This window comes from Triturus cristatus, chromosome 1_1 (assembly GCF_964204655.1).
Source record: "Triturus cristatus chromosome 1_1, aTriCri1.1, whole genome shotgun sequence".
Taxonomy (NCBI): domain Eukaryota; kingdom Metazoa; phylum Chordata; class Amphibia; order Caudata; family Salamandridae; genus Triturus; species Triturus cristatus.
The window spans coordinates 195,357,316-195,384,568 of record NC_140579.1 but is presented as its reverse complement, the minus strand read 5'-3'; the positions used below and the strand labels follow the sequence as shown (position 1 = coordinate 195,384,568).

The 27,253-nt window shown below is 49.7% G+C and overlaps 1 protein-coding gene across 1 annotated transcript in view; it reads right to left on the bottom strand.

Annotated features, from left to right (window-relative positions):
- Nucleotides 1-27,041, bottom strand: part of LOC146869969 (uncharacterized) — a 211,243-nt gene extending 184,202 nt beyond the window's left edge. Inside the window, exon 1 of the mRNA XM_085640880.1 lies at nucleotides 26,397-27,041. Within this exon, the coding sequence (XP_085497006.1) occupies nucleotides 26,397-27,041 (645 nt within the window). The remainder of the gene's footprint in view (nucleotides 1-26,396) is intronic.
- Between the last annotated feature and the right edge of the window lie 212 nt (nucleotides 27,042-27,253).

Genomic DNA, 27,253 nt, shown 5'->3' with positions numbered 1-27,253 from the left:
GATTCCCCTGCTCAAACCGGTTCCTGGGTGTGCTCTGCTCTGGAGCACCTGGTTCCTTTCAGAGTGAGGGGCAGGGTCGTTAGACGCTCAGCAGGAGGTGGAGCCTTCTTTGTGCCAGCAGAGGCAGAGTCCTCAGCCTGGCCAGCAGGGGGTGGAGCCAGCATTGTGCTAGCAGGGGCAGCCCTATTCAAACCCAGGGACTACTCCTCCCACCCATCTAAAGCAGATCTCCCTATTCACCCTGCTGCTGACTCATCCAGGCTCCTGGAGCCACCTAGCCCATCACATGACACCCGTCAGCCAACCAGCACACAGGCACACAGGAAGGTTAAACAGGAGAATAGCTACTTTCTAAAAAGTGCTATTCTCACACAGTGAATTTAAAAACCATCTTGCTAAAAAGATGTATAATTAAATTCTGAACACAAAGATACCAAACTTGGATTTTCTATCTTGCCCTTATGGGAAGATAGGCATGTAAACAGCCTCCCCCATTCTATCCTATGGGCAAGATAGCCTCTCAGCAGTGAAAAACAAAAATGGCTGTAATTTACTACCAGGGCATGTTACACACCTCAGTACATGCCTACCTTTCAGATACACTGCACCCAGCCCAGGGGGGTACCTAGGGCCACCATAGGGATGCCTGACATGTACAGAAAGGGAAGGATAAGGCCTGGTCAGTGGGTGCACTGGCCAGGTCGACATGGCAGTCCTGGACTGCACATAGGCACTGCAAGCAGGCCTAAGACATCATTTTAGGGCTACTCCTGTGGGTGGCACAATCAGTGCTGCAGCCCACTAGTAGCATTTGAATCACCAGCCCTGGCACACGCAGTGCACTTTACTAGGGGCTAACAGATGAAACAAATATGCCAATCATGGACAACAATATAACAATTTATACAGAGAGCATATGCACTTTAGCACTGATCAGCAGTGGTAAAGTGCCCAGAGTCCTATTGCCAACAACCATGGATCAGAAAAAATAAAGGAGGAAGAAGCAAAAAGTTTGGGGATAACCCTGCAAAAAGGGCCGTTTCCAACAGATCCCTTCAACTCTGGCCATGCCTGCTCAGCAATGTCCCTTTTCCGCACAATGCATGTGTGTAATCCCAGCCTACTACACATATGGTACTTGATCTGCTGGGTATTTGAACACCTGACTCACAATTGTGGCCATTGTATCTGTGGGAACTCCACCCTATTCCTTCCATGACAGACAACATCTTGGTGGCTGGCCCAGCACCTGAACATTCCTATCAGTCCTGGGATGTGCGTGACAGTGTGTGTTCTCTTTGGCTCTCTTAGTTTATTAGGCAGTGACATGACTATACAGTCTTGTGGCGTGATCTCAGTGTGTGTATTGTGCTGCATCTGCCAGGGGTGGGTATGCATGTGTTATTTGTCCTCACACCCACATGTGGTGTGTCATGCAGTGGGGGAAAGACATCCATCCTCCTGGGAGTGGGACACTGCTGTCAGTGATGTGTTGTTATGGCACTATCATCATTGTCCAAAGTTAGGGATACGTACATACACCCATGGAGTTGTGGTCATCTGATAATGATGTATACCTCCCCATGTCTCTGTCCACTGCTGGGAGTCCTCTGCACCCACCCCCATGTCTCTGTCCACTGCTGGGAGTGATGGGCACCCACCCCTCACATGTCCCTGTCCACTGCTGGGATTCCTCTGCACCCACCCCCATGTCTGTGTCCACTGCTGGTATTCCTCTGCACCCACCCCCATGTCTGTGTACACTGCTGGTATTCCTCTGCACCCACCCCCATGTCTCTGTCCACTGCTGGGAGTGATGGCCACCCACCCCTCACATGTCCCCGTCCACTGCTGGTATTCCTCTGCACCCACCCCAATGTCTGTGTCCACTGCTGGTATTCCTCTGCACCCACCCCCATGTCTCTGTCCACTGCTGGGAGTGATGGCCACCCACCCCTCACATGTCCCCGTCCACTGCTGGTATTCCTCTGCACCCACCCCCATGTCTCTGTCCACTGCTGGAGTTGATATGCACCCACCCCCATGTCTGTCCACTGCTGGGAGTCCTCTGCACCCACCCCAGGTCTCTGTCCACTGCTGGGAGTCCTCTGCACCCACCCCCATGTCTTTGTCCACAGCTGGGAGTGATGGGCACCCACCCCTCACATGTCCCTGTCCACTCCTGGGATTCCTCTGCACCCACCCCCATGTCTCTGTCCACTGCTGGGAGTCCTCTGCACCCACCCCCATGTCTCTTTCCACTGCTGGGAGTCCTCTGCACCCACCCCCATGTCTCTTTCCACTGCTGGGAGTGATGGGCACCCACCCCTCACATGTCCCTGTCCACTGCTGGTATTCTTCTGCACCCACCCCCATGTCTGTGTCCACTGCTGGTATTCCTCTGCACCCACCCCCATGTCTGTGTCCACTGCTGGTATTCCTCTGCACCCACCCCATGTCTGTGTCCACTGCTGGTATTCCTCTGCACCCACCCCCATGTCTCTGTCCACTGCTGGGAGTGATGGGCACCCACCCCTCACATGTCCCTGTCCACTGCTGGTATTCCTCTGCACCCACCCCCATGTCTGTGTCCACTGCTGGTATTCCTCTGCACCCACCCCCATGTCTGTGTCCACTGCTGGTATTCCTCTGCACCCACCCCCATGTCTGTGTCCACTGCTGGTATTCCTCTGCACCCACCCCCATGTCTCTATCCACTGCTGGGAGTGATGGGCACCCATCCCTCACATGTCCCTGTCCACTGCTAGTATTCCTCTGCACCCACCCCCATGTCTGTGTCCACTGCTGGTATTCCTCTGCACCCACCCCCATGTCTGTGTCCACTGCTGGTATTCCTCTGCACCCACCCCCATGTCTGTGTCCACTGCTGGGAGTGATGGGCACCCACACCTCACATGTCCCTGTCCACTGCTGGGATTCCTCTGCACCCACCCCCATGTCTCTGTCCACTGCTGGGAGTCCTCTGCACCCATCCCCATGTCTCAGTCCACTGCTGGGAGTCCTCTGCACCCACCCCCATGTCTCTGTCCACTGCTGGAGTTGATATGCACCCACCCGCATGTCTCTGTCCACTGCTGGGAGTCCTCTGCACCCACCCCCATGTCTGTGTCCACTGCTGGTATTCCTCTGCACCCACCCCCATGTCTCTGTCCACTGCTGGGAGTCCTCTGCACCCACCCCCATGTATTTGTCCACTGCTGGGAGTGATGGGCACCCACCCCTCACATGTCCCTGTCCACTGCTGGGATTCCTCTGCACCCACCCCCATGTCTCTGTCCACTGCTGGGAGTCCTCTGCACCCACCCCCATGTCTGTGTCCACTGCTGGTATTCCTCTGCACCCACCCCCATGTCTCTGTCCACTGCTGGGAGTCCTCTGCACCCACCCCCATGTATTTGTCCACTGCTGGGAGTGATGGGCACCCACCCCTCACATGTCCCTGTCCACTGCTGGTATTCCTCTGCACCCACCCCCATGTCTCGGTCCACTGCTGGGAGTCCTATGCACCCACCCCCATGTCTCTGCCCACTGCTGGGAGTGATGGGCACCCACCCCTCACATGTCCCTGTCCACTGCTGGTATTCCTCTGCACCCACCCCCATGTCTGTGTCCACTGCTGGTATTGCTCTGCACCCACCCCCATGTCTGTGTCCACTGCTGGTATTCCTCTGCACCCACCCCATGTCTCTGTCCACTGCTGGGAGTGATGGGCACCCACCCCTCATGTCCCTGTCCACTGCTGGGATTCCTCTGCACCCACCCCCATGTCTCTGTCCACTGCTGGGAGTCCTCTGCACCCACCCCCATGTCTCTGTCCACTGCTGGGAGTCCTCTGCACCCACCCCCATGTCTCAGTCCACTGCTGGGAGTCCTCTGCACCCACCCCCATGTCTCTGTCCACTGCTGGAGTTGATATGCACCCACCCCCATGTCTCAGTCCACTGCTGGGAGTCCTCTGCACCCACCCCCATGTCTCTGTCCACTGCTGGTATTCCTCTGCACCCACCCCCATGTCTCTGTCCACTGCTGGGAGTCCTCTGCACCCACATGTCTCTGTCCACTGCTGGGAGTCCTCTGCACCCACATGTCTCTGTCCACTGCTGGGAGTCCTCTGCACCCACCCCCATGTCTCTGTTCACTGCTGGCAGTGATGGGCACCCACCCCTCACATGTCCCTGTCCACTGCTGGTATTCCTCTGCACCCACCCCCATGTCTCGGTCCACTGCTGGGAGTCCTCTGCACCCACCCCCATGTCTCTGTCCACTGCTGGGAGTGATGGGCACCCACCCCTCACATGTTCCTGTCCACTGCTGGGATTCCTCTGCACCCACCCCCATGTCTCTGTCCACTGCTGGTTTCCTCTGCACCCACCCCCATGTCTCTGTCCACTGCTGGAGTGGATATGCACCCACCCCCATGTCTCTGTCCACTGCTGGGAGTCCTCTGCACCCACCCCCATGTATGTGTCCACTGCTGGTATTCCTCTGTACCCACCCCCATGTCTCTGTCCACTGCTGAGAGTCCTCTGCACCCACCCCCATGTCTCTGTCCACTGCTGGGAGTGATGGGCACCCACCCCTCACATGTCCCTGTCCACTGCTGGGATTCCTCTGCACCCACCCCCATGGCTCTGTCCACTGCTGGGAGTCCTCTGCACCCACCTCCATGTCTCTGTCCACTGCTGGGAGTCCTCTGCACCCACCTCCATGTCTCTGTCCACTGCTGGAAGTCCTCTTCACCCACCCCCATGTCTCTGTCCACTGCTGGGAGTGATGGGCACCCACCCCTCACATGTCCCTGTCCACTGCTGGTATTCCTCTGCACCCACCCCCATGTCTGTGTCCACTGCTGGTATTCCTCTGCACCCACCCCCCATGTCTGTGTTCACTGCTGGTATTACTCTGCACCCACCCCCATGTCTCTGTCCACTGCTGGGAGTGATGGGCACCCACCCCTCACATGTCCCTGTCCACTGCTGGTATTCCTCTGCACCCACCCCCATGTCTGTGTCCACTGCTGGTATTCCTCTGCACCCACCCCCATGTCTGTCCACTGCTGGGAGTGATGGGCACCCACCCCTCACATGTCCCTGTCCACTGCTGGTATTCCTCTGCACCCACCCCCATGTCTGTGTCCACTGCTGGTATTCCTCTGCACCCACCCCCATGTCTCTGTCCACTGCTGGGAGGGGGCGTGGGTACGGGCCGTACCACCATTGTGGCGGTGACATAGGGGTACGCATGGTACGGCACGTACCCATGCTCTGGGGAGCGTGGGTACGGTCCGTACCACTATTGTAGTGGTGATGTAGGGGTACGCGTGTACGGACCGTACCCACGCTCTGGGTCCGTACACGCGTACCCCTACATCACCAATACAATGGTGGTACGGACCGTACCCACGCTCTGAGGGGCGTGGGTACGTCCCATACCACCATTGTGGTGGTGATGGGTACGCGTCCACGTCCACTTCCGTTGTGGCGGGACGTGGGATTGGTGGACACGCCCCCCGAAGTGACCAGACCATGGGGGTAATTAATGTGCAGGATATATTTGTTTTTTGTGGGGTGTGGGTTATGTTTCCTGCCCCTTGCCCCCCCCCCCTTTTCCCCTGGGGGTTGTTCTGACCTTCTGCGGCGTCTGCGTCAGTTTCTGAACACGAGGTCGTAGGCTATGAGGGCCGGGATGACGCGTTGGTTGGGGTCCATCGCTGTCCGTCATGTACCGGTGCTCCTTCGCGTCGTCCTCAATTTCCCGGCAGTTTTTGGCTCCCGTAAAAAATGCTACGTGCGGAGTGACGTAGGCACGAATCGTACTTGCTGGTCCGTAAAACGCTGCCTGACCATCCGGACGTCGCGTATGCGCCGTCCAGATTCAGATTTGTATGTATTTTTTTGCCGGTCGGTCTTTTGTACGACTCGTACAGAAATGGTATTTCTGTGCGAATCGTCCTTGCGAGTTTGTAAGGTGTTTTTCCCGGGTACGAGTCGGACTGAGAAAACGCTCCTTACGACCATTTGTACCCGGGTTTTACAGGATCGGAATCGGCACCTCTATATTTTGAAATCAATATTTTAGTACTTACCTGTTTGTAGATAGGGAGTCGATATTCTGTCCTTCTATATTTTGGCGTCGATATTGGGCATTCTATATTATGTCCCTCGATATTTAGTCACTGAACCGAAAGAAAGACCCACACCTTCACCTTAGCTAATCCAAGTTAGCTGCCTATAAGATACGTCTCTGAAGATGGAAAGAATAGACATACTGATAAGAAACAACTTATTCTAGTCACGGTCAGGTTAAATGGGCAAAGCAAGATGAATTCCTTACCCTATTGACGTGGCATGTACTCATATACTAAATCCAATCCCACAGGCACATATAAGTAGGGGGCAAAGTGGGTCTACATCAAGGTGGCTGCCCAAGAGTAATGAGTCTCTTAATTTTGTGCATATCCTCAGATAACCTATCTGGAATAGAGGGATAAAAAAAGCAAATAGTGATATTAGCTTACATGTTAGTGATATCCACTTATTATTGTCTGACAAAGGAGGCACAAACTGGAGCCACGATTGATATATTTATAAAGCAGAGACCATACAAGGAGAGTCTCTCATTGAGGGGTTTCCTCTTAGGGAGGTCTGGCTAAAGATTATTATGTGTGCAGGGCTATCTTTATAGTGCTGGCAGGCCGTAATGCGGTAAACCCGTAGCCAGAAGGAATTTAAATTAGGACCAAAACTATAAAGGAGGCAAAAGGGATATTTGTACTATTTAATCCAATACACTGCAATGACACTAGTGCTCACATAGAGATCTCTATAGGATAGCAGGATTTTAGCAGAAAAATCAGCCGCAAAGGACTACAAGGGGTTTGGCCTACATAAACCGAGTGTTGACACTAGCACAAATGCGTAAAAACATCTAAGCAAGTGTTATGTAGGAATGATAATGAGAAGAAAGAGACAGCGCTATACTGAATTGGGGCACTGAGTGAGGTTCGATAGTGCAATAAGGTATGCTACATCGTGCACTAACATACATGCCAACCCTCCCGATTCAGGCGGGAGACTACCGATTGCAAGGCAAGTCTCCCGCCTCCCGATTCCTGCAAGCAAAAACCCGATTCCTCGGGGTTTCAGCAGACCGGGCTTGGTATTGTGTAACGTGCTAATTCTTCCATCAATAGTCAGAGTGGCGATGGGGGGCTCTAGAAGGGGTGAAAAATCAACAAAGCCCCATTAACAAGCGAATGGTCTTTTAAAGACTTGTGAAGTACTCGGGGTGGCTGTGTGTGTGCCTGGGCTGCCACACAGGTGTGTGTGTGTGTGTGGGGGGGGGGGGGGGGGGGGGGTTGGTATATGCACTGCCAGCAACTTGCCAGGCCAGTGAGTGCAGAACACTTGCATCACCCTCTCTCTGCCATTGGCTCCATGCTTCTGAAAGGTAAGACAAAAACGTGCATTTGCGTTTCAAATGTCCGATCCTGCAGCAGCACACTTCCAAGGCCCATCCATACATGACAGTAACCCGATTGAAGGCCCCATTCTCCCGATTTTTTTTAAAGAATCTCCCACTTTGCTCTTCTGAAATGTTGGCATGTATGCAGTAAGTGCCGCAAAAGAAAAGAAGCATAGCGAGGTATTATTTAAAAGAGCATCAGTAGTGGTAAAAAAAAAAAAAACCTTTGCTAATGCGGGCAAGAAAATAGAATATAAAGCGAGTCAATAAAATTTAAAATCTGGGCCATAAATAAGAACTAAAGTAACTAAAAGCTAGCAGCGTTCTTACCTTTGAGGGTCGATTTCCATCATATTCTCCGTATCGCAGCGAGTAAATATTTGACGACAACGAATTGCGCTGATCCAGGGTTAGGTTTTAAATCGAACGTTGTACGACAATTGGATGAAAAAAGACTCGCGAGAGGAAAACAAATTAGTAGGAAGCACAGACAAGGTAGATTCGTAACCTCCAATCGCCGCCATGTTGGAATATGTCATTGGGTTACGGAGAGCCCTAAAAGAGAGATGAATTTATCGTGTCCTGTATCTCATAGAATCCTGTAAGGATATAGTACTATACTGACATTGTGTTTAATGTATAATCGCGTGAGTTACAGGAAAGTAAGATGAATACATGAGTTTGCAACAAAGCTAGTTTATATTGCACCATATGCCGATAACCAAGGGACAAACTATGGAATTTAGATATTTAAAGTGGTGCAAGAAATGCTCACGACTTAAAAGGGAGAACATCTAGATACACAATGGAAAGGATCAAAAATGACACGAGAAAACGGCGCCATATTGAAGTATTAAGATATGGCATAATAGGTTCTATGGTTTGACGAACCCGACGGCTCTCATAACGTGAGATAGAGCTAATTAGGATGATAAACATTTAAACCAACACTATGTTGACTATATACCATGAGAATCTGCTTAGATAGAGCACAAGCAGAGAAAAGTGTTTGTTTATCAAGGACAGAGGATAATAACATGGTGGGCATGAAACAACTATAAGCGCTCAAAAATAAAAATATGTATGGATGGTTATTGAGCATGCTTGTGGTAATTTTTGTAGAGAAATATATTCCAATAATTACCGATGTTATTTGTGAAATGCAACTAAGCATATTGATAAGTAAAGCCAACATCCATGTTAGTGCTAAGCAGAGAAGTATATATCCTCTTTCACAATATAGAGTAGGGGAGCAAAACCCCGGGAAGGGTTTGCAACAGATTGCAAATAGTTCACAAAATAGTCATAAGATGAAAAGACTTGTATTATATATAATATTTAGTATAGGGAAGTTGGTATTGCCATAATGCAGTTATTGAAGTAATAACAGATAAATGAGGCTGATAACTATCCTTATGTAGTGGCAAGTTATGTTACTATCCATGTTATTTCTTCATTGAGTCCTCTACGGACTGTGTCGCAAAGAAAAGTTCAAAAGCTTTCCCTATCTTTCCTGGTTTTGTCCATATCTTTGCCCCTTTTGGGTGCCACTTTCTCTAGGATGAGCCATTTAAGATCATTTTCACTATGTTGCGCATATAGAAAATGTCCTATCATAGGTGCTTGTGCCCTCCTAGTCCGGATGGCTGATTTGTGTTCAGAAAGTCTCAGTCTGAACTCTCTGCCTGTCTCACCTACATAACCCAGACCACATGGGCAGAGTATAAGGTAAATGATGTTACTGCTTCTGCAGTTAGTATGGCTTTTAAGTTTACCTGTCTTGGTGCCATAAGTCCAAGTCTGGGTAGTTATGGCTGAGGAACAAGCATGGCAGTTACCACATCTGTGATTGCCTATAATAGGAGGGAGTCCATTCATTGTCATTTGGTCCTCCTTTTTTCGTGGTGACGGTCTACTGTGTACCAGATTGTCTGTTAAATTAGGGTTCCTCCTAAAAGCCACAATAGGTTTAATCAAAGATTCTTCAGCTTCGTTGACATTAAGAATTTTCCAATTCTTACGTAGCACTTGTTGGATTTTGTTATTGAGACTAGAATGGTTAACTAAACAAACTATTCTCTCCAGTGGGTGTTTGTTACTGCCAGCAATGAGCGCATCTCTGTTGTAATATTTAGCGTGCTTCATGGATTGTCGGACAAACCGTCTAGGATAGCCTCTCAGAAGCAGTCTCTTCTGAAGTTCCTCAGCATGGAGAGTGATCTCTTGTAAGTTGGTACAGTTGCGCCGTATTCTCAAAAATTCCCCAAAGGGAATCGAGTCTTTTTGGCAACTGGGTTGGAAGCTCCCATGGTGTAAAATCGTATTTTTGGCCGTAGGTTTCCTATAAAGACTAACTTCAATATTACCTCTTCCTTTTTCAATCCAAATGTCTAGAAACTCTACCTTGTCTGAGGAGTATTTGGCAGTAAACTTTAGATTCTTGTTACTAAGGTTAAGCCACTCAATAAATTGCAAAAGGTCTAGTTCTTCTCCTGACCAGATGAAGAAAATATAATCTATGAACCTATGCCAGACTAGTACATTCTCATAGAACGGGGCTACCTCATTGAAAATGTGTTTGAGTTCGAACTCTCCCATGTAGATATTCGCTACACTCGGAGCGCAAGAAGTGCCCATACTGGTACCTTTGATTTGATGGAAAAGATTGTCATTAAATTCAAAGTAGTTGTTATGTAGCACTATATCCAGGCATTCAAGGATGAACTCATTAGGTCTTTCACCCGGAGTTCTTGCTAATAAGGTTGTCACTGGCTCTACTGCTTGGTCTTGTGGGATGTTCGTATATAGTGATTCTATGTCTAGAGTGACAAGATATTGTGTTTCACTATTAAAGGGAAAATGTTCTATGGTCGATATCATGTGTCCGGTATCTTTAATATAGGAAGCATAGAGTTTGGTGAGAGGACATAGGAATGAATCGACATATTGTGAGAGCGGTTCAGTGCAAGAGTTAATGGATGAGACAATCGGTCTCATTGGTGGATCTGTGGTGTTTTTGTGATTCTTAGGGACTCCATACAGGACAGGTGTCACCGTTTGGGTTTTGTTAAGAAAGTCAAATTCTTTTTGGCAAATGTATCTGTAGGAACTGGGGTCACCAGATCCACAGGGGGTAGCTTGGCGCGAGCGGGCAGGCACCCGAAAGCTTAGGTGTAAAGTGACCATACAGCACACACATCCACTGGGACAGGAAACGCACGCAATGACTGACACCACACCAGTGAGTTTGAGTAAAAATCAAATCGCTTTTATCTAGATCAGAGTCAGGGTAATCAATAATCACGGTTTCTCTATTTCATCCGAGCATTTCATCAAGGATAAACAAGGCATTTCATCAGAGCGTTTCATCAAGAATAAACATGGCATTGAAGGCAATTAACCCTCATTTCATTAGGCAAGGCTTAGACTTTCTGTCAGGCAAGAATACCCCTCCCACGCAGCCTGGGTAGCATTAGCAAACAGTATGTCCCTAGGCCAACAATATCCTGCACATCTGGTAAACGATCAGCCCTTCATAGGGCAGGAGTCAACAGGGCCTTGGACCGGGTTATTCCCCGTTCCTGGGGCAAGTGGGGGCCAACAGGGCCGAATGATAGTCTTCCCCGGGGGAGGGGCGGGCTCAGGGCCTCCCTCTGGCCTTCCGCCCTCCTCCCCGGGGGTTACCTGTTCCTTCGGCCTCCTCGGGGCCCTTGCGGCGGTTTCAGGCAGGAGGGGGGGCTCGCTCTCCTTGGAGCCCCTCCCGCCAGCAGTGTGAGCTTCCCGGCGATGCCTGGGCTGAGAGGAGGCTTCGAGGCAGGCCCAGAGGTGAGCAGAGCGTCGTGGGGCCTCCGGCGGGTCTGGGGGCGGCCGGTGATCCCCGCGCTGTCGAGGGGCCGGTCCCGGGCCCTCCGCTGGCTCCTGGGGCCCGGGGGTCGGTTGAAGTGGCTTCAGTAGAGGCGCGCCCGCAGCCGCCAACGACAGTGGGGGCGCGGCCTCAAGACCCAATAGGCAAGCGGTGGGGGCGGAGTCCAGGAGGAAGCCCCCGTCACGTGATGCGGGGCAACGGCCATCGCCAGCCACTGGGCCCACGTCGGGTGGGGCGCCCCAGAGATGATGGCGATGGCAGGGCCCTGAACCCCTCGGGGCCCTGGAGATGACGGCGGCATCGGGCTGCGGCGGTGAGTTTGCCCGCAGCGCCTCAGATTAGCAGGGCAGGCCAGGCAGGACAGGCCACACACGCCGGTGGCAAATCAGTACAGGGGGTCCCAGGTGGAGTCAGGGAGTGCAGGGGTGACACAGCGCCAAAACCTGGTTGACCCCCCAGTAGTCCTGTGGAAAATTATAGGGTCTTCTTGGGGCTTGCTGGTTCCTGCGCCCTTAGTAGCTGGTTTCTTGAGGAGGGGGGTTGAGTTGGTGGCTGAAGGTTAGTCAGTCACTGCAGGTCGTCCCTGGGTTCCCCTCCCGCCGGGCCAGATCAGTGGGCTAGTCCAGTGTTCCTCACACAGCTTGGAAGGCAGCACCTCAGCCCTGTCACTCCCAGTGGTATAGGTCCCTGACTAGGCCCTACCGCCAAAGTCTCCTGGGTAGGTTCCCCCAGGTCAGCGTCGCCCCAACTGACTAAAAAGTTTCCCTCCTTCCCTTATGTATGCCCAGGTCAGGTGACCACTCTCTAAGGCGGCAAAAACAGACCCCGCCCTTGTTTTAGAAGGTTCCAGGAGCTTCCCTACTCTAACTATGGGAGAAAAAGGCGGCTGGTGTGGCAACAATGTTGTAGGGTCCCAACCAGTTCCTGGCGACTAGGGTGCTACTAAAAAGACCACTCTGCAGTAGCAGGGGCCTGTGGCAGCCATGTTTGGAGAAGAGAGCACCTGCACCTTAGCATTGATTAGCAATGGAGACCTAAGGCCAACTAAAAGAGGGTGGGAAAAAAAATGAGGCAAGGGCGAAAAACACAGGGAAAGACAACCCTAGGGCTGACAGGTCTAACACGCGTCCCTCCCAGCCAAAAGTGGGGAGAGCTACCCAACCTCTACAGAGTTCTCATCACTAAGGCGGAAAAATCTGGAGAGACCGTCAGCATTGGCGTGGTCAACTCCAGGCCGATGTTCCACCCGAAAGTCCATCCCCTGTAGGGAAATGGACCACCTAAGTAACTTGGGATTTTCGCCTCTCATCTGCATGAGCCAGCGAAGGGGGTCGGTGGTCCGTCTGAATCAGGAAGTGAGAGCCAAAAAGGTATGGCCTCAACTTCTTCAGAGCCCAGACCACAGCGAAGGCTTCTCGCTCGATGGTACTCCACCGTTGTTCCCGAGGGAGGAGTCTTCTAGAGATAAAGGCCACAGGTTGGTCTTGGCCATCGTTGTTCAGTTGCGACAGCACAGCGCCTATGCCGTGCTCAGAGGCGTCCGTCTGCACGATGAATTCCTTCGTGAAGTCAGGTGTTGCCAGCACCGGAGCGGTGCACATCGCGTGCTTCAGGGTCTCGAATGCCTCTTGGCAAGCAGCCGTCCAGATCACTTTTCGTGGCTGCTTCTTGGACGTCAACTCAGTCAAGGGGGCTACGATGGTACCATACCCCTTGACAAACCGGCGGTAATATCCAGTGACTCCGAGGAAAGCTCGGACCTCAGTTTGGGTTTTGGGGGGCTCCCAGGCCACGAAGGTCTCAATCTTGGCCTGAAGGGGTTGCACCATACCCCCGCCCACCAGGTGTCCCAGGTAGATGACAGATCCCTGTCCAATCTGGCACTTGCAAGCCTTGATGGTCAGGCCGGCACGTTGCAGAGCCTGTAGCACCTCCTGGAGGTGCTGCAGATGGTCCTCCCAGGTGCTACTGAAGACAGCTATGTCATCCAGGTACGCCGCTGAGAAGGACTCCAGCCAGACAGCACCTGGTTCACCAACCGCTGGAAAGTGGCCGGAGCATTCTTGAGCCCGAAGGGCATCACCCTAAATTGAAAGTGGCCCTCGGGGGTGGAGAACGCGGTTTTCTCCTTTGCTCCATCGGCCATGGCAATCAGCCAGTACCCTGATGTTATGTCGATGGTGCTGAGGTACGGGGCTGCTCCCAGACGATCAACCAACTCATCTGCCCGTGGGATCGGGTGAGCGTCTGTTTTGGTGACAGCGTTCAATCCCCGATAATCCACACAGAACCGAAGTTCTGGTGTGGTACCCGGTGGGGCCGCTTTCGGCACCAACACTACCAGACTAGCCCACGAGCTGCTGGAAGGTTCGATCACCCCCAGCTCCAGCATTTTGGCCACCTCACCCTGGATGCGGTTCTTGACTCTATCGGACAGCTGATAAGACTTGGTTTTTACAGGTGGGCTGTCCCCTGTGTCCACATCGTGGGTACACAGATGGGTGATTCCAGGCGTGCGGGAGAACAACGAGGCGTACTGCTCCAACACTTGGGGGCAGTCCCTCTGTTGCTCGGGGGTCAAGGATGGGGAGAGGACCACTTCCTCCACCGAACCATCCTTCTCCTGGGCCGCCAGAAGGTCAGGAAGAGGCTCACTCTCTTCCTCCTCGCTCCCTTCTGTCACCATGAGGAGAGCAAGCTCAGATCGCTCATGGTGTGGCTTCAGGCGGTTGACGTGGAGCACCCGATGGGGCTGTCGGGGGGTCTTCAAATCAACGACATAGGTAGTCTGCCCTCGTCGCTCCACAATCTCGTACGGACCAGTCCACTGGTCCTGGAGGGCACTAAGCTCCCCAGGCTCCATGACCTACACCTTCTGTCCAGCGTCTAACTCCCCCGTTCGAGTGTTGCGGTCATCCCACTCCTTCATGACGGCTTGGCTAGCCTCCAGGTTGTCTGAGGCTTCCTTCCACAGCTTGGCCATCTGGCTGCGGAATGCCAGCATTTAGCTGACGACATCACGGGGAAGCTTCTTCAAAGTCTTCTCACACTCCTCCTTCACCAGGCTGAGGGGCCCCTTAACGGGGTGGCCATAGAGCAGCTCAAAAGGGCTGAACCCGACTCCCTTCTGCGGCACCTCACGGTACGAAAACAGCAGGCACGGGAGGAGGACGTCCCACTTCCGCCTCAAGTCCTCTGGCAGGCTCCGGATGATCCCCTTCAGAGTCTTATTAAAGCGCTCTACGAGCCTATTAGTCTGGGGGTGGTAAGGAGTGGAGAACCGATAGGTCACCCCACACTCCTTCCACATGGCCTGCATGTAGACCGACATGAAGTTTGTGCCCCTATCTGACACCACGACCTTGGGGAATCCTACTCGAGTAAAAATCCCCATCAGGGCCTGCGCCACCACAGGTGCAGTGATGGTCCTCAGAGGAATAGCCGCCGGGTACCGAGTGGCGTGGTCCACTAACACCAAAATGAACCGGTGTCCCGCAGAGGTCGGAGGGTTCAATGGCCCCACAATGTCAATTCCGACCCGCTCAAAAGGGGTCCCGACCACCGGGAGCGGTTCCAAAGGGACCTTCACCTTAGTCCCAGTCTTGCCACTCGCCTGGCAAGTCTTGCAGCAGATGTCAGAGCCAACTCTCATCCTGGGCCAATAAAAATGCGGGTCCAACCGCGCAAAGGTTTTGTCCTGACCCTGGTGTCCAGCTAAGGGTATTTCATGCGCCAATTCCAATAAGAAGGCCCGGTAGCATTGGGGGATCACTAAGGCCCTCGAGGATCCATGCACCGGAACCTCAGGCTCACTATAAAGGAGGCCATCCTCCCAGTACACATGATAACTGCCGGTCTCTTGGTTGGTCGCTTGGGCTTCGGCCTGCCGCCCCATGCCGTCAAGCGTGGGGCACTCTCTCTGTGCCCGACAGAATTCCTCCCGGGTAGGCCCTCCTTCCACATGCCACTCGGCAAGGGTCGGCAAGTCCCCCACAGGAACAACATCCACCTAGGGGGGTACCTCCGCGGGCTCCCCATCCATCACACGGGGTGTGTCCTTCACAACGTTCTCCTCTTCGTGACCAGCATTGGGTTGGGCCGTTGTCTCAGGCTCCAACCCGTGTTGAGTTCCTTGCCGGGCAGCCATGGACCTCGTGACCACGCCAGTCCATCCTGGTAACCCCAGAATCTCAGTGTGGGCTCTAAACTCCACTTCCTTCCAGGCGGTATGTTCTAGATCGTTTCCTAGTAAACACTCCACAGGCAAGGCAGGGATCACAGCAACTCTCAACGGGCCTTTAACTCCTCCCCATTCAAAGGGAAGTCGAGCCACAGGATATTGACTCACACTGCCGTCAGCCAATACAGCCGGATGGAACACATCAGGGATCACCTGCTCCGGGGACACCAGCCGCCTCACTACGGTGGTCATGCTGGCACCTGTATCCCTCAGAGCCTCCACCACCTCCCCGTTAACCTTCACCCTCTGCTGGTACTTAGCAGTGTTGGATGGTAAGGACGTCACTGGGATCATCTCTCTGTCCCCGAGTGAAACCAAGGTCAGGCCTGTCCACTCCCTTTCCCTATCTAGGGGCAGCTCCATCCAAAGTGCTACACTAGCCACCCGGGGCTCTTACCTCCTGTGGGGGCTGGGGGTCTCTTGCGACACTGAGGATCGCCCTTGTAGTGTCCAACTTGCCCACATTCATAGCAACGGACAGTTCTTGGCTGCTGACTCTTGTCAGGGTAAGTGGGCTTTGGGGAACTGGACTGAGGTGGGGTACCTACTCCTCTCCCAAACTGGCTAGTTTGTGGGCCTCGTGAGAGCTCCCTCTTTTTATCTCCCCCCTCTCTCTTCTGGGGGAAATCCTGTCCGCCTTTCGGGCCATCTCCCCCGGGGCCCTTGTGAGACACCTGGGTGCTAACCCAAATATCCACCTCCTCCGCAAGTTCACGGGGATTAGTCAGCTTGCGGTCCACCAGATGTTGGCGCAGCTCCGGAAAACATTTATCCAAGAGGTGCTCTCTCAAAAATAGGTTGTACAGGCCCTCATAATCATGCACCTTGCTGCCACGCACCCAACCATCCAGAGCCTTACGGGCATAGTCAAAACAATCTACCCAATTTTGCGTGGACAGCTTATGGCTGCCACGGAACTTCTGGCGATACCGTTCTGGGTTGAGGCCAAACTTTTTAAGTAGCGCCTCCTTCATAGGGTTATATCTGAATTGGTCCGCCTTCTCTAGGTACAGGAGGGTGTCCCTGACATTGGGAGGTATGTATCGGTACAGGCCACCTCCCCAGTAGCTTTCAGGCACCCCATGGGCTGTCAAGGCCACCTCATACGCCTCCAACCACTTGGCGATGTCATCCCCCCCAGTGTAACTCGCGATCACATCTTTGGGTAGATAAAACTTAGGCTCATGTAGAGCCTTTGATACGCTGCCACCATTAGCATTCCCTGGTGTGCCTAACTGCAATGCTCGCAGCTCCAACTCTTAAGTTGAAGCTCGTGCGCCAGCTTCTTCTCCTCCATTGCAAATCTCCTACCTTCCCTTTCTCTCTCCCTCTCGTGGTCCAGCTTGGCAAGCTCCCACCTCAATTGCCTCTCCTCCCTCCTATCCTCATATTCTTCCGGCGACGCACTCCTCCTAGACCCTACACTACTGCCTGCCCCGGAACGTCTCCCTGGTAGCAAGTTTTTAGTAACATCAATACTCAGTAGGTCTAGCTCTTCCTGTGCGCCCGCCTCCTGCGGTGCGCCCTGCCCCTCCTGTCCCCCATCCCCTCTCCCCTCTGGGTGGGCCCTTACCCATGCCCTCAAGGCTGGACGGAGCTCCTCTCTTTTGGCTCTCTGCCCAACAGGCACCCCCATCCCCTGACAGAATTCCCTCAGCTGCACCACTGTATACTCTTCAAGGTTGGCTAGCTCGAACTCCATTTTGACAGGTGGGGACCCAGATATCAAAGGGAAAGACACTAGGATGTAGGCAACAGTATCGGGTTCAAACAGGACTCCGCACACTCAACTTAGTCAGCGGGGGGTCAATTGATGCAGCTCGCATACACAATAGGCGTCCAATTGCGGCGCCCACCGTCCCACTGGAGGGTGCTGTATAGCCACAGGTCCTTATCCCACCACTGCCACCAATGTAGGAACTGGGGTCACCAGTTCCCCAGGGGGTAGCTTGGCGCGAGCGGGCAGGCACCCGAAAGCTTAGGTGTAAAGTGACCATACAGCACACACATCCACTGGGACAGGAAACGCACGCAATGACTGACACCACACCAATGAGTTTGAGTAAAAATCAAATAGCTTTTATCTAGATCAGAGTCAGGGTAATCAATAATCACGGTTTCTCTATTTCATCCGAGCATTTCATCAAGGATAAACATGGCATTTCATCAGAGCGTTTCATCAAGAATGAACATGGCATTTCATCAGAGCGTTTCATCAAGAATAAACAAGGCATTTCATCAGAGCGTTTCATCAAGAATAAACATGGCATTTAAGGCAATCAACCCTCATTTCATTAGGCAAGGCTTAGACTTTCTGTCAGGCAGGAATACCCCTCCCACGCAGCCTGGGTAGCATTAGCAAATATCCTGCACATCTGGTAAACGATCAGCCCTTCATAGGGTAGGAGTCAACAGGGTCTTGGACCGGGTTATTCCCTGTTCCTGGGGCAAGTGGGGGCCAACAGGGCCCAACGATAGTCTTCCCCGGGGGAGGGGCAGGCTCAGGACCTCCCTCTGGCCTTCCGCCCTCCTCCCGGGGGTTACCTGTTCCTTCGGCCTCCTCGGGGGCCTTGCGGCGGTTTCAGGCAGGGCGGGGGGGCTCGCTCTCCTTGGAGCCCCTCCAGCCAGCAGTGTGAGCTTCCCGGCGATGCCCGGGCTGAGAGGAGGCTTCGAGGCAGGCCCGGAGGTGAGCAGAGTGTCGTGGGGCCTCCGGCAGGTCTGGGGGCGGCCGGTGAGCCCCACGCTGACGAGGGGCCAGTCCCGGGCCCTCCGCTGGCTCCTGGGGCCCGGTTGAAGTGGCTTCAGTAGAGGCGCGCCCGCAGCCGCCAACGGCAGCGCGGCCTGCGGGGGTGCGGCCTCAAGACCCAATAGGCAAGTGGCGGGGGCGGTGTCCAGGAGGACGCCCCCGTCACGTGATGCGGGGCAACGGCCTCAGGGCCTAACGCGGCCTGCTCTTGATCCCAGCTGCCCTCTCCTTCCCGAGGGCCGTCGCGAGGGACCACCAGCCACTGGGCCCACGTCGGGGGGGCGCCCCGAAGATGACGGCGATGGCAGGGCCCTGAACCCCTCGGGGCCCTGGAGATGATGGCGGAGCCGGGCTGCGGCGAGTTTGCCCGCAGCGCCTCAGATTAGCAGGGCAGGCCAGGCAGGGCAGGTCACACACGCCGGTGGCAAATCAGTATAGGGGGTCCCATGTGGAGTCAGGGAGCACACGGGGGACACAGCGCCAATACCTGGTTGATCCCCCAGTAGTCCTGTGGGAAATTATAGGGTCTTCTCGGCGCTTGCTGGTTCCTGCACCCTTAGTAGCTGGTTTCTTGAGGGGGGGGGGGGGGTTGAGTTGGTGGCTGAAGGCAGGTTAGTCAGTCACTGCAGGTCGTCCCTGGGTTCCCCTCCTGCCGGGCCAGATCAGTGGGCTAGTCCAGTGTTCCTCACACAGCTTGGAAGGCAGCACCTCAGCCCTGTCACTCCCAGTGGTATAGGTCCCTGACTAGGCCCTACCGCCTAAGTCTCCTGCGTAGGTTCCCCCAGGTCAGCGTCGCCCCAACTGACTAAAAAGTTTACCTCCTCCCCTTATGTATGCCCAGGTCCGGTGACCACTCTCTAAGGCGGCAAAAACAGACCCCGCCCTTGTTCTAGAAGGTTCCAGAAGCTTCCCTACTCTAACTATGGGAGAAAAAGGCGGCTGGTGTGGCAACAATGTTGTAGAGTCCCAGCCAGCTCCTGGCGACTAGTGTGCTACTAAAAAGACCACCCTGCAGTAGCAGGGGCCTGTGGCAGCCATGGTGGGAGAAAAGAGCACCTGCACCTTAGCATTGATTAGCAATGGGAAGGCGCTCGGAGACCTAAGGCCAACTAAATGAGGCTGGAAAAAAAAAATGAGGCAAGGGCGAAAAACACAGGGAAAGACCACCCTAGGGCTGATAGGTCTAACAGTATCCATCATTGAAAGCTTTGCTGGTACTGGTTTTAATTAGTGTGTTTAGATTTGCTAAAGCTGATCTCTGAGTACTGGTATAGTGTTCTGGTACTTGCAATAAAGCTTTTATTTTTTCATTGTAGGTGTTGCTGTCCATAATAACTATCCCACCTGCTTTATCGCAAGGTTTGATGGTAATGCATGTGTTATTCTGTAAGTTATTAAGGGCCTTCCTCTCAGGGGCTGTCAGGTTAGGGGTTGTCCTAGGGACATATTTGGTGATTCTTTCAATTTCTCTAAGAACGGAGTTTTCAAAGATCCTACCATATCCAAAGAAGGGGTAAATTTGGACGGAGGCTTACATCCGGAATAATTAATCTCTTCTTCTTCTAATGAGTTAAAAACGAGACATACATCTTTTTAACCGAATTTTGCGAAAAAAGGAGAAGAGATCTTTTTTGAGTTTAAAAATGTCTGGCTGTGTGTTAGGGGCAAAAGATAGACCTCTGCTCAAGATATCAATTTCCGCAGAGGAAAGTGAGTGACTAGACAAATTAAAGATTGGAATATTATCATGTTTGAGATTGTTTGTTCCTATGACTTCCAGTATTGGTGATTCCGTGTTCTCATATACGGTTGTGGATGTTCTGGCTCCGTCTGAGGGTAGTAATTCCTTTCTTGTCTCTGGAATCTTACTCGTCCCCTGCCCCTCCCTGCCTGTAAAAAAGGCGATTGTACTTGTGGATGCTGAATATAGGATTGGCCTCTGTGTTGTCTATGATTGTGAGGTGTGCCCTCACTATTACTGAGACCTTCATATTCAGAGTCTGACGAATTGGTGTCTGAGGTCAGTGTTTTCTGTCTTCTATGGGTACGTGAATTGTATGACCCGTTGTCAAAATGATCTGCCTGATAGTACGAGCTTTGTAGGTAAGGGTAAACCTTCTCTTGAGTAAACCAGCGAATATCTTTTTTCAATGTATCTGTTTTTTCTTTATCCGATATTCTTCAAACTCTAAAAGTTCTAGATTAATGCTGTGTAGTTTATCTTTAGCCTCTTCTACACTGGTATATTTTTTGAGTTTGTCTTCTAGTTCTGAGATCTCTTGGTTGAGAATCTGTATCATTTCCTTGACTGTTTCAATGATCAGTATCATCCAATTCCTGGAACAGCGGTTCGCAATCTGCGACCACCGCTCCAGGAATTGGCGTACCTCCACAAACAGGGCCGGAATGTTTCTAACCCTCATGCCGGATGGTATTGTGCCTGCCTTAAGATATTCCAGCATGAAATGGGCATGGGATTCCATTCTCTTTGCCTTTTTCTTTAAATTCTGAAGTGTCATCCATTCACTATTGTCACTTATTTTGTTTCTACTATCTCCATTAGTTCCTGATATTTGCCCAATGAGTGTAGAGAAAAGTTCATCCGTAAAGCCAAAGGTTTTAAAACCATCCCGATTGACTAAAGACAGAAAGTAAGTAGAGAACAGGGATGGATGGAATCCTAAAAGCCTATATAGAGTATACTATATTAAAAGACTGCATAAAGTCAAAATGTGAGACGGGATCACACAAAATAAGGGGAGTTAAGTCACAAATTACTCTAAGTGGTATCAAGACCTGTGGTGAAAACCGAGTGAAAAATCTGAGGAAAAAGAGGCCCCCCTACAAGTAATTAGAGGTCATAGAGAAGGGGGGGAAAGGAAAGAGAATCAAATAGGAAACCTCTATCTAGACCTATATTTCTTTAGACAAGACTTATTCAGGCTCTATCCTGCCAATGCATGATCTGTATTTATGAAATCATAAAAAAGATACAGAAAAAATGTATTTTAAACTCATTTGTAGTTTTTATTATGACAAAATATTTTTTCTTTTTGTGTATTTTTTAACTTTAAAATTATGTTTCTAATAACACATTTCTTATTAGTATGTTATTTGAATCAATTAGAAGAACAATGTTTTTGTGTACAAATGAATGACATCTACAAATTATACAGAAAGAGAAACATCAAAAACATATAATCCAAAATGAATGGACATTTAGTTGTGATGACCCCACAACTACAAAAACAAAAAAATATACATCATACACACTACTTCATGCATTCATCAATCATCCTCATAATCATAAAAACAACATGAGATTCAATCCTGTTGGGGGTCCAAACACTGAGATTTGAAGAAAAGACAGAAAGAAACTGTTTCTGATGACACTCTGTCTTCAAGGACGGCTCCTCAGGGATAGAAGCTTGATAAATGGTCTACACGCATTCCGGTGGAAAGCCACCTTCCTCAGGACCAAGTATAGAGGGAGAAGAATCTCAGAACCCAATATAAAAAAAGGGCTGGGGGGTCATCTGTAAATATTCAAATGCATATATTTAAGATAAAGACAAGGCAGGAAGTAATTAGTTTGCAAAAAGTTTTGTGACTTCAAATTATGAAAGTGGATCTCGTGTTCACCCGACTGTAGGTTGACTAATAGTGCAACTAAGAGTGATAATTCAAGGAAGTAAAGAAAGGTGTAGAAAGAAAGACCCACACTTTCACCTTAGCTAATCCAAGTTAGCTGCCTATAAGATCAATTATGCAAAAAGATCTGAAAGTAGATCATAAGTGAACCAGATACAATAGGTCCCCAAAGTGGATCATTTCTAAAATGCTAATAATAAGAAACATGCTATCTTCGATTAGCGAAGTAACTATATAGATTGTATATGTAATTCGTCTTTTCTGCAGGTAAGTCCAGGGCAACAGATTTGAGGTTGGCCAAAAACTAGATACGTCTCTGAAGTTGGAAAGAATAGACATACTGATAAGAAACAACCTATGGTTGCTACCTGTGGAGGAGGAGGTGGCGTTGCGGCCTGTGACATATTGGAAGAGACTTTGGTCTACCCCGGAATTGGGCTCTTTTCGGGAAGAATTTAAGGGGGTTTGACCCCTAATTAAAAATAAGAAAATTCCCTGGTTAACCCATATCAGGGATACTTGTGACAAGATTGGTCTTTCTGAATTATGGGGTTCCCCGGAGGATTCATGTATGGTACTCTCAAGGGCAAACCTGGTAGACCAGTATAGGCACTATAATCTTATGAGCCTTCATGTGAATTCTGGTGTTGGCAGACTGACTGCTCAGTTTCTCCAAATTAAAGATGACTACAGGAGGGAGGAATTTTTTGATCTGATCTTCCCAGCTGTTGCTAGGAAGTTGTATTTCCAGCTGAGAATAGGCAGCTTACCGCTCAGGTCTTTTACCTCCAAATGGGAGCTGAATAAAAATACCGACTGCCCTGCCTGTGGTTATCGAATGGAAAATGAAAAACATGTTTTTTTCTTTTGCCCAGTGTACCATCGGTTACGTAATCGATGGGTAAAACCCATCTGCAAAAACCTGGGATTCAGAGACTGTGAAAACGCCATAAGAGTATTGAAATATGATACCCACCCCCCCCGATTGTCTTCGCAGTTTCCTGTTTTTTAAATGGTATGTGGATCAAACGCAGAATCTTCTGTAACTAAGCAATAAGTTTAAACGTATTCCACATACTTTATTGTATTCTTTGTATAATTTCTTTGATTTAACTTTGTTTTTATCATGTTGTACTTCTATTTAATGTATTTATTGTATAATGATGAACTGTATGTTATTATAACTCACAGGGTTTTTTTTTTTTTTTTTTTAGAATTGTATCTGTTTTATTAATTGTAATTTGTACTTTTATGGCCTTTGTGGCCGAAATAAAGACTTTGATGATGATGATAAGAAACAACTCATTCTAGTCACTCAGGTTAAATGGGCAAAGCAAGATGAACTCCTTACCCTATTGACGTGGCATGTACTCATATACTAAATCCAATCCCACAGGCACATATAAGTAGGGGGCAAAGTGTGTCTACATCAAGGTGGCTGCCCAAGAGTAATGAGTCTCTTAATTTTGTGTATATCCTCAGATAACCTCCTATCTGGAATAGAGGGATAAAAAACGTAAATAGTGATATTAGCTTACATGTTAGTGATATCCACTTATTATTGTCTGACAAAGGAGGCAGAAACTGGAGCCACGATTGATATATTTATAAAGCAGAGACCATACAAGGAGAGTCTCTCATTGAGGGGTTTTCTCTTAGGGAGGTCTGGCTAAAGATTATTATGTGTGCAGGGCTATCTTTATAGTGCTGGCAGGCAGTAATGCGGTAAACCCGTAGCCAGAAGGAATTTAAATTAGGACCAAAACTATAAAGGAGGCAAAAGGGATATTTGTACTATTTAATCCAATACACAGCAATGACACTAGTGCTCACATAGAGATCTCTATAGGATAGCAGGATTTTAGCAGAAAAATCAGCCGCAAAGGACTACAAGGGGTTTGGCCTACATAAACCGAGTGTTGACTCTAGCACAAATGCGTAAAAACATCTAAGCAAGTGTTATGTAGGAATGATAATGAGAAGAAAGAGACAGCGCTACACTGAATTGGGGCACTGAGTGAGGTTCGATAGTGCACGATGTAGCATACCTTATTGCAGTAAGTGCCGCAAAAGAAAAGAAGCATAGCGAGGTATTATTTAAAAGAGCATCAGTATTGGTAAAAAAAAACCTTTGCTAATGCGGGCAAGAAAATAGAATATAAAGCGAGTCAACAAAATTTAAAATCTGGGCCATAAATAAGAACTAAAGTAACTAAAAGCTAGCAGCGTTCTTACCTCTGAGGGTCAATTTCCATCATATTCTCCGTATTGCAGCGAGTAAATATTTGACGACAACGAATTACGCTGATCCAGGGTTAGGTTTTAAATCGAACGTTGTACGACAATTGGATGAAAAAAGACTTGCGAGAGGAAAACAAATTAGTAGGAAGCACAGACAAGGTAGATTCGTAACCTCCAGTCGCCGCCATGTTGGAATATGTCAGTGGGTTACATAGAGCCCTAAAAGAGATGAATTTATCGTGTCCTGTATCTCATAGAATCCTGTAAGGATATAGAACTATACTGACATTGTGTTTAATGTATAATCGTGTGAGTTACAGGAAAGTAAGATGAATACATGAGTTTGCAACAAAGCTAGTTTATATTGCACCATATGCCGATAACCAAGGGAAAAACTACGGAATTTAGATCTGATGTTATATTTAAAGTGGTGCAAGAAATGCTCACGACTTAAAAGTACATCTGAATACACAATGGAAAGGATAAAAAATGACACGAGAAAACGGCGCCATATTGAAGTATTAAGATATGGCATAATAGGTTCTATGGTTTGACGAACCCGACGGCTCTCATAACGTGAGATAGAGCTAATTGGGATGATAAACATTTAAACCAACACTATGTTGACTATATACCATTAGAATCTGCTTAGATCGAACACAAGCAGAGAAAAGTGTTTGTTTATCAAGGACAGAGGATAATAACATGGTGGGCATGAAACAACTATAAGCGCTAAAAAATCAAAATATGTATGGATGGTTATTGAGCATGCTTGTGGTAATATTTGTAGAGAAATATATTCCAATAATTACCGATGTTATTTGTGAAATGCAACTAAGCATATTGAAGAGTAAAGGCAATATCCATGTTAGTGCTAAGCAGAGAAGTATTTATCCTCTTTCACAATATAGAGAAGGGGAGCAAAACCCCGGGAAGGGTTTGCAACAGATTGCAAATAGTTCACAAAATAGTCATAAGATGAAAAGACTTGTATTATATATAGTATTTAGTATAGGGAAGTTGGTATTGCCATAATGCAGTTATTGAAGTAATAACAGATAAATGAGGCTGATAACTATCCTTATGTAGTGGCAAGTTATGTCACTATCCATGTTATTTCTTCATTGAGTCCTCTACGGACTGTGTCGCAAAGAAAAGTTCAAAAGCTTTCCCTATCTTTCCTGGTTTTGTCCATATCTTTGCCCCTTTTGGGTGCCACTTTCTCTAGGATGAGCCATTTAAGATAATTTTCACTTTGTTGCGCATCTAGAAAATGTCCTACCATAGGTGCTTGTGTCCTCCTAGTCCTGATGGCTGATTTGTGTTCAGAAAGTCTCAGTCTGAACTCTCTGCCTGTCTCGCCTACATAACCCAGACCACATGGGCAGAGTATAAGGTAAATGATGTTACTGCTTCTGCAGTTAGTATGGCTTTTAAGTTTACCTGTCTTGGTGCCATAAGTCCAAGTTCTGACTTATTGCTTAAATCACAGTTGTCAGGTATAGACCTTAGTCATTCCCTGCGGGTCCTGCATGTGGTCACTCTTTCCTTCCCCAGTACCTGGCAACCGGGCCTGGTTTTTGGCCAGACCTTGAACCCAATACAAGGCCCCTTCGGATACTGGGGGTTGCTTCAAGTCATCTCCTGATTGCAGCCTCCTCACCCGAGTACTCACTGTGCAATGACTATGATCACGCCAAGTGAGATCTATGCACAGACTGTTTGTCACCCCCAATGCCTTGTACCATTCTCCAATAACCACTGAGCAGACATTTAGTTGAGCCCAGTGGGGACGCAACCTTAAGCCCTGAGGCCACTCCCACAACCACTAGAGCCCACAGGCGACAGTCTTCAGCCATGCTTTTACGGACACTTTTTTTTTTTTTTAAATAACATTTTATTGATTTTGTCAATTGCACAGACAGAGTTACGCTTGTGCCAGCAGCACCATAGAACACTTTTTCTAATCAACATACAATGAATTACATTCACAATTTTAACACTTCTCTGAGTTCTTTCCGTCGTAATGTCAAATCCACCATTGGGGATGTACATAAGGTCCCTCTGTACCTATTCCATGCTTTCCATTTCTTTTCCCACTTCTTGGGGCATCCTCGAATAATGAACACTTCCTTTTCGGCTATCATGCATCTGTCTAACTCCTGTACCCATACTCGTAGGGATGGTGCATCTGCAGCCCCCCAGTGGCGTGCTATTTCTCGTTTGACCAAGGTGAAGCCCAGCGTTACCATCTGTTGCTCGATCTCCGTGAGGTCCGTAGCCTCCCATATGTTAAGTAGGCCCATCTGAGGCGTGAGGGCCAGCCTTTTCCCCAGTGCGGTTTGAAGCTTAGTCGTGGCCCCCTCCCATAACGATTTGATTGCAGGGCATTCCCATACCGTATGATAGAAAGTGGCCTCCTGCTGGCATCCCCTAATACAGAGTGGATCTTCCCTAGCCCCTTTGCGTGCAAGGACGACCCCCGTCATATAGGACCTATGTAGGACCCTTAGTTGGATCAGTCGGTATCGGAAGGTGATCGCCGCCCTCTTAGGAGACATCAGTGCCTCCCTCCAGTTCTCCTCCTCAATAGGTCCTACGTCCTGTTGCCACTTCTCCCGAAGCATCTCGAATGTGTCGGGGAGGCTATTGCACAGCTTTTTATACGTCAGGGAGATGGCCCTCGAGTGTAATTGCCCGTCTAATAGTCTGTCCTCTAGAGGCGACGAGTCTGGAATGTCATGCAGGTTAGTAAATGCCATCTGGAGGGCATGTCGAATCTGAAGGTAGCGAAATAGTTCACCTTGCGCCATGTGGTAAGTTCCCTTCAGTTCCTCAAAGCTAAGGATGGAACCTTTTTGTATCAAGTCTCCGATCTTTGAGATGCCAATCAGGTCCCATTTGTCAAACCCCGGCTGAAAACATAGGGTACCATGTCTTTGGGTCTGCCATAGTGGTGTCGCCTTTGTGAGGGTATTTGCCCACCCCAGTTGAGAATTTGCTCGGCGCCAAATGTCAATTGTAT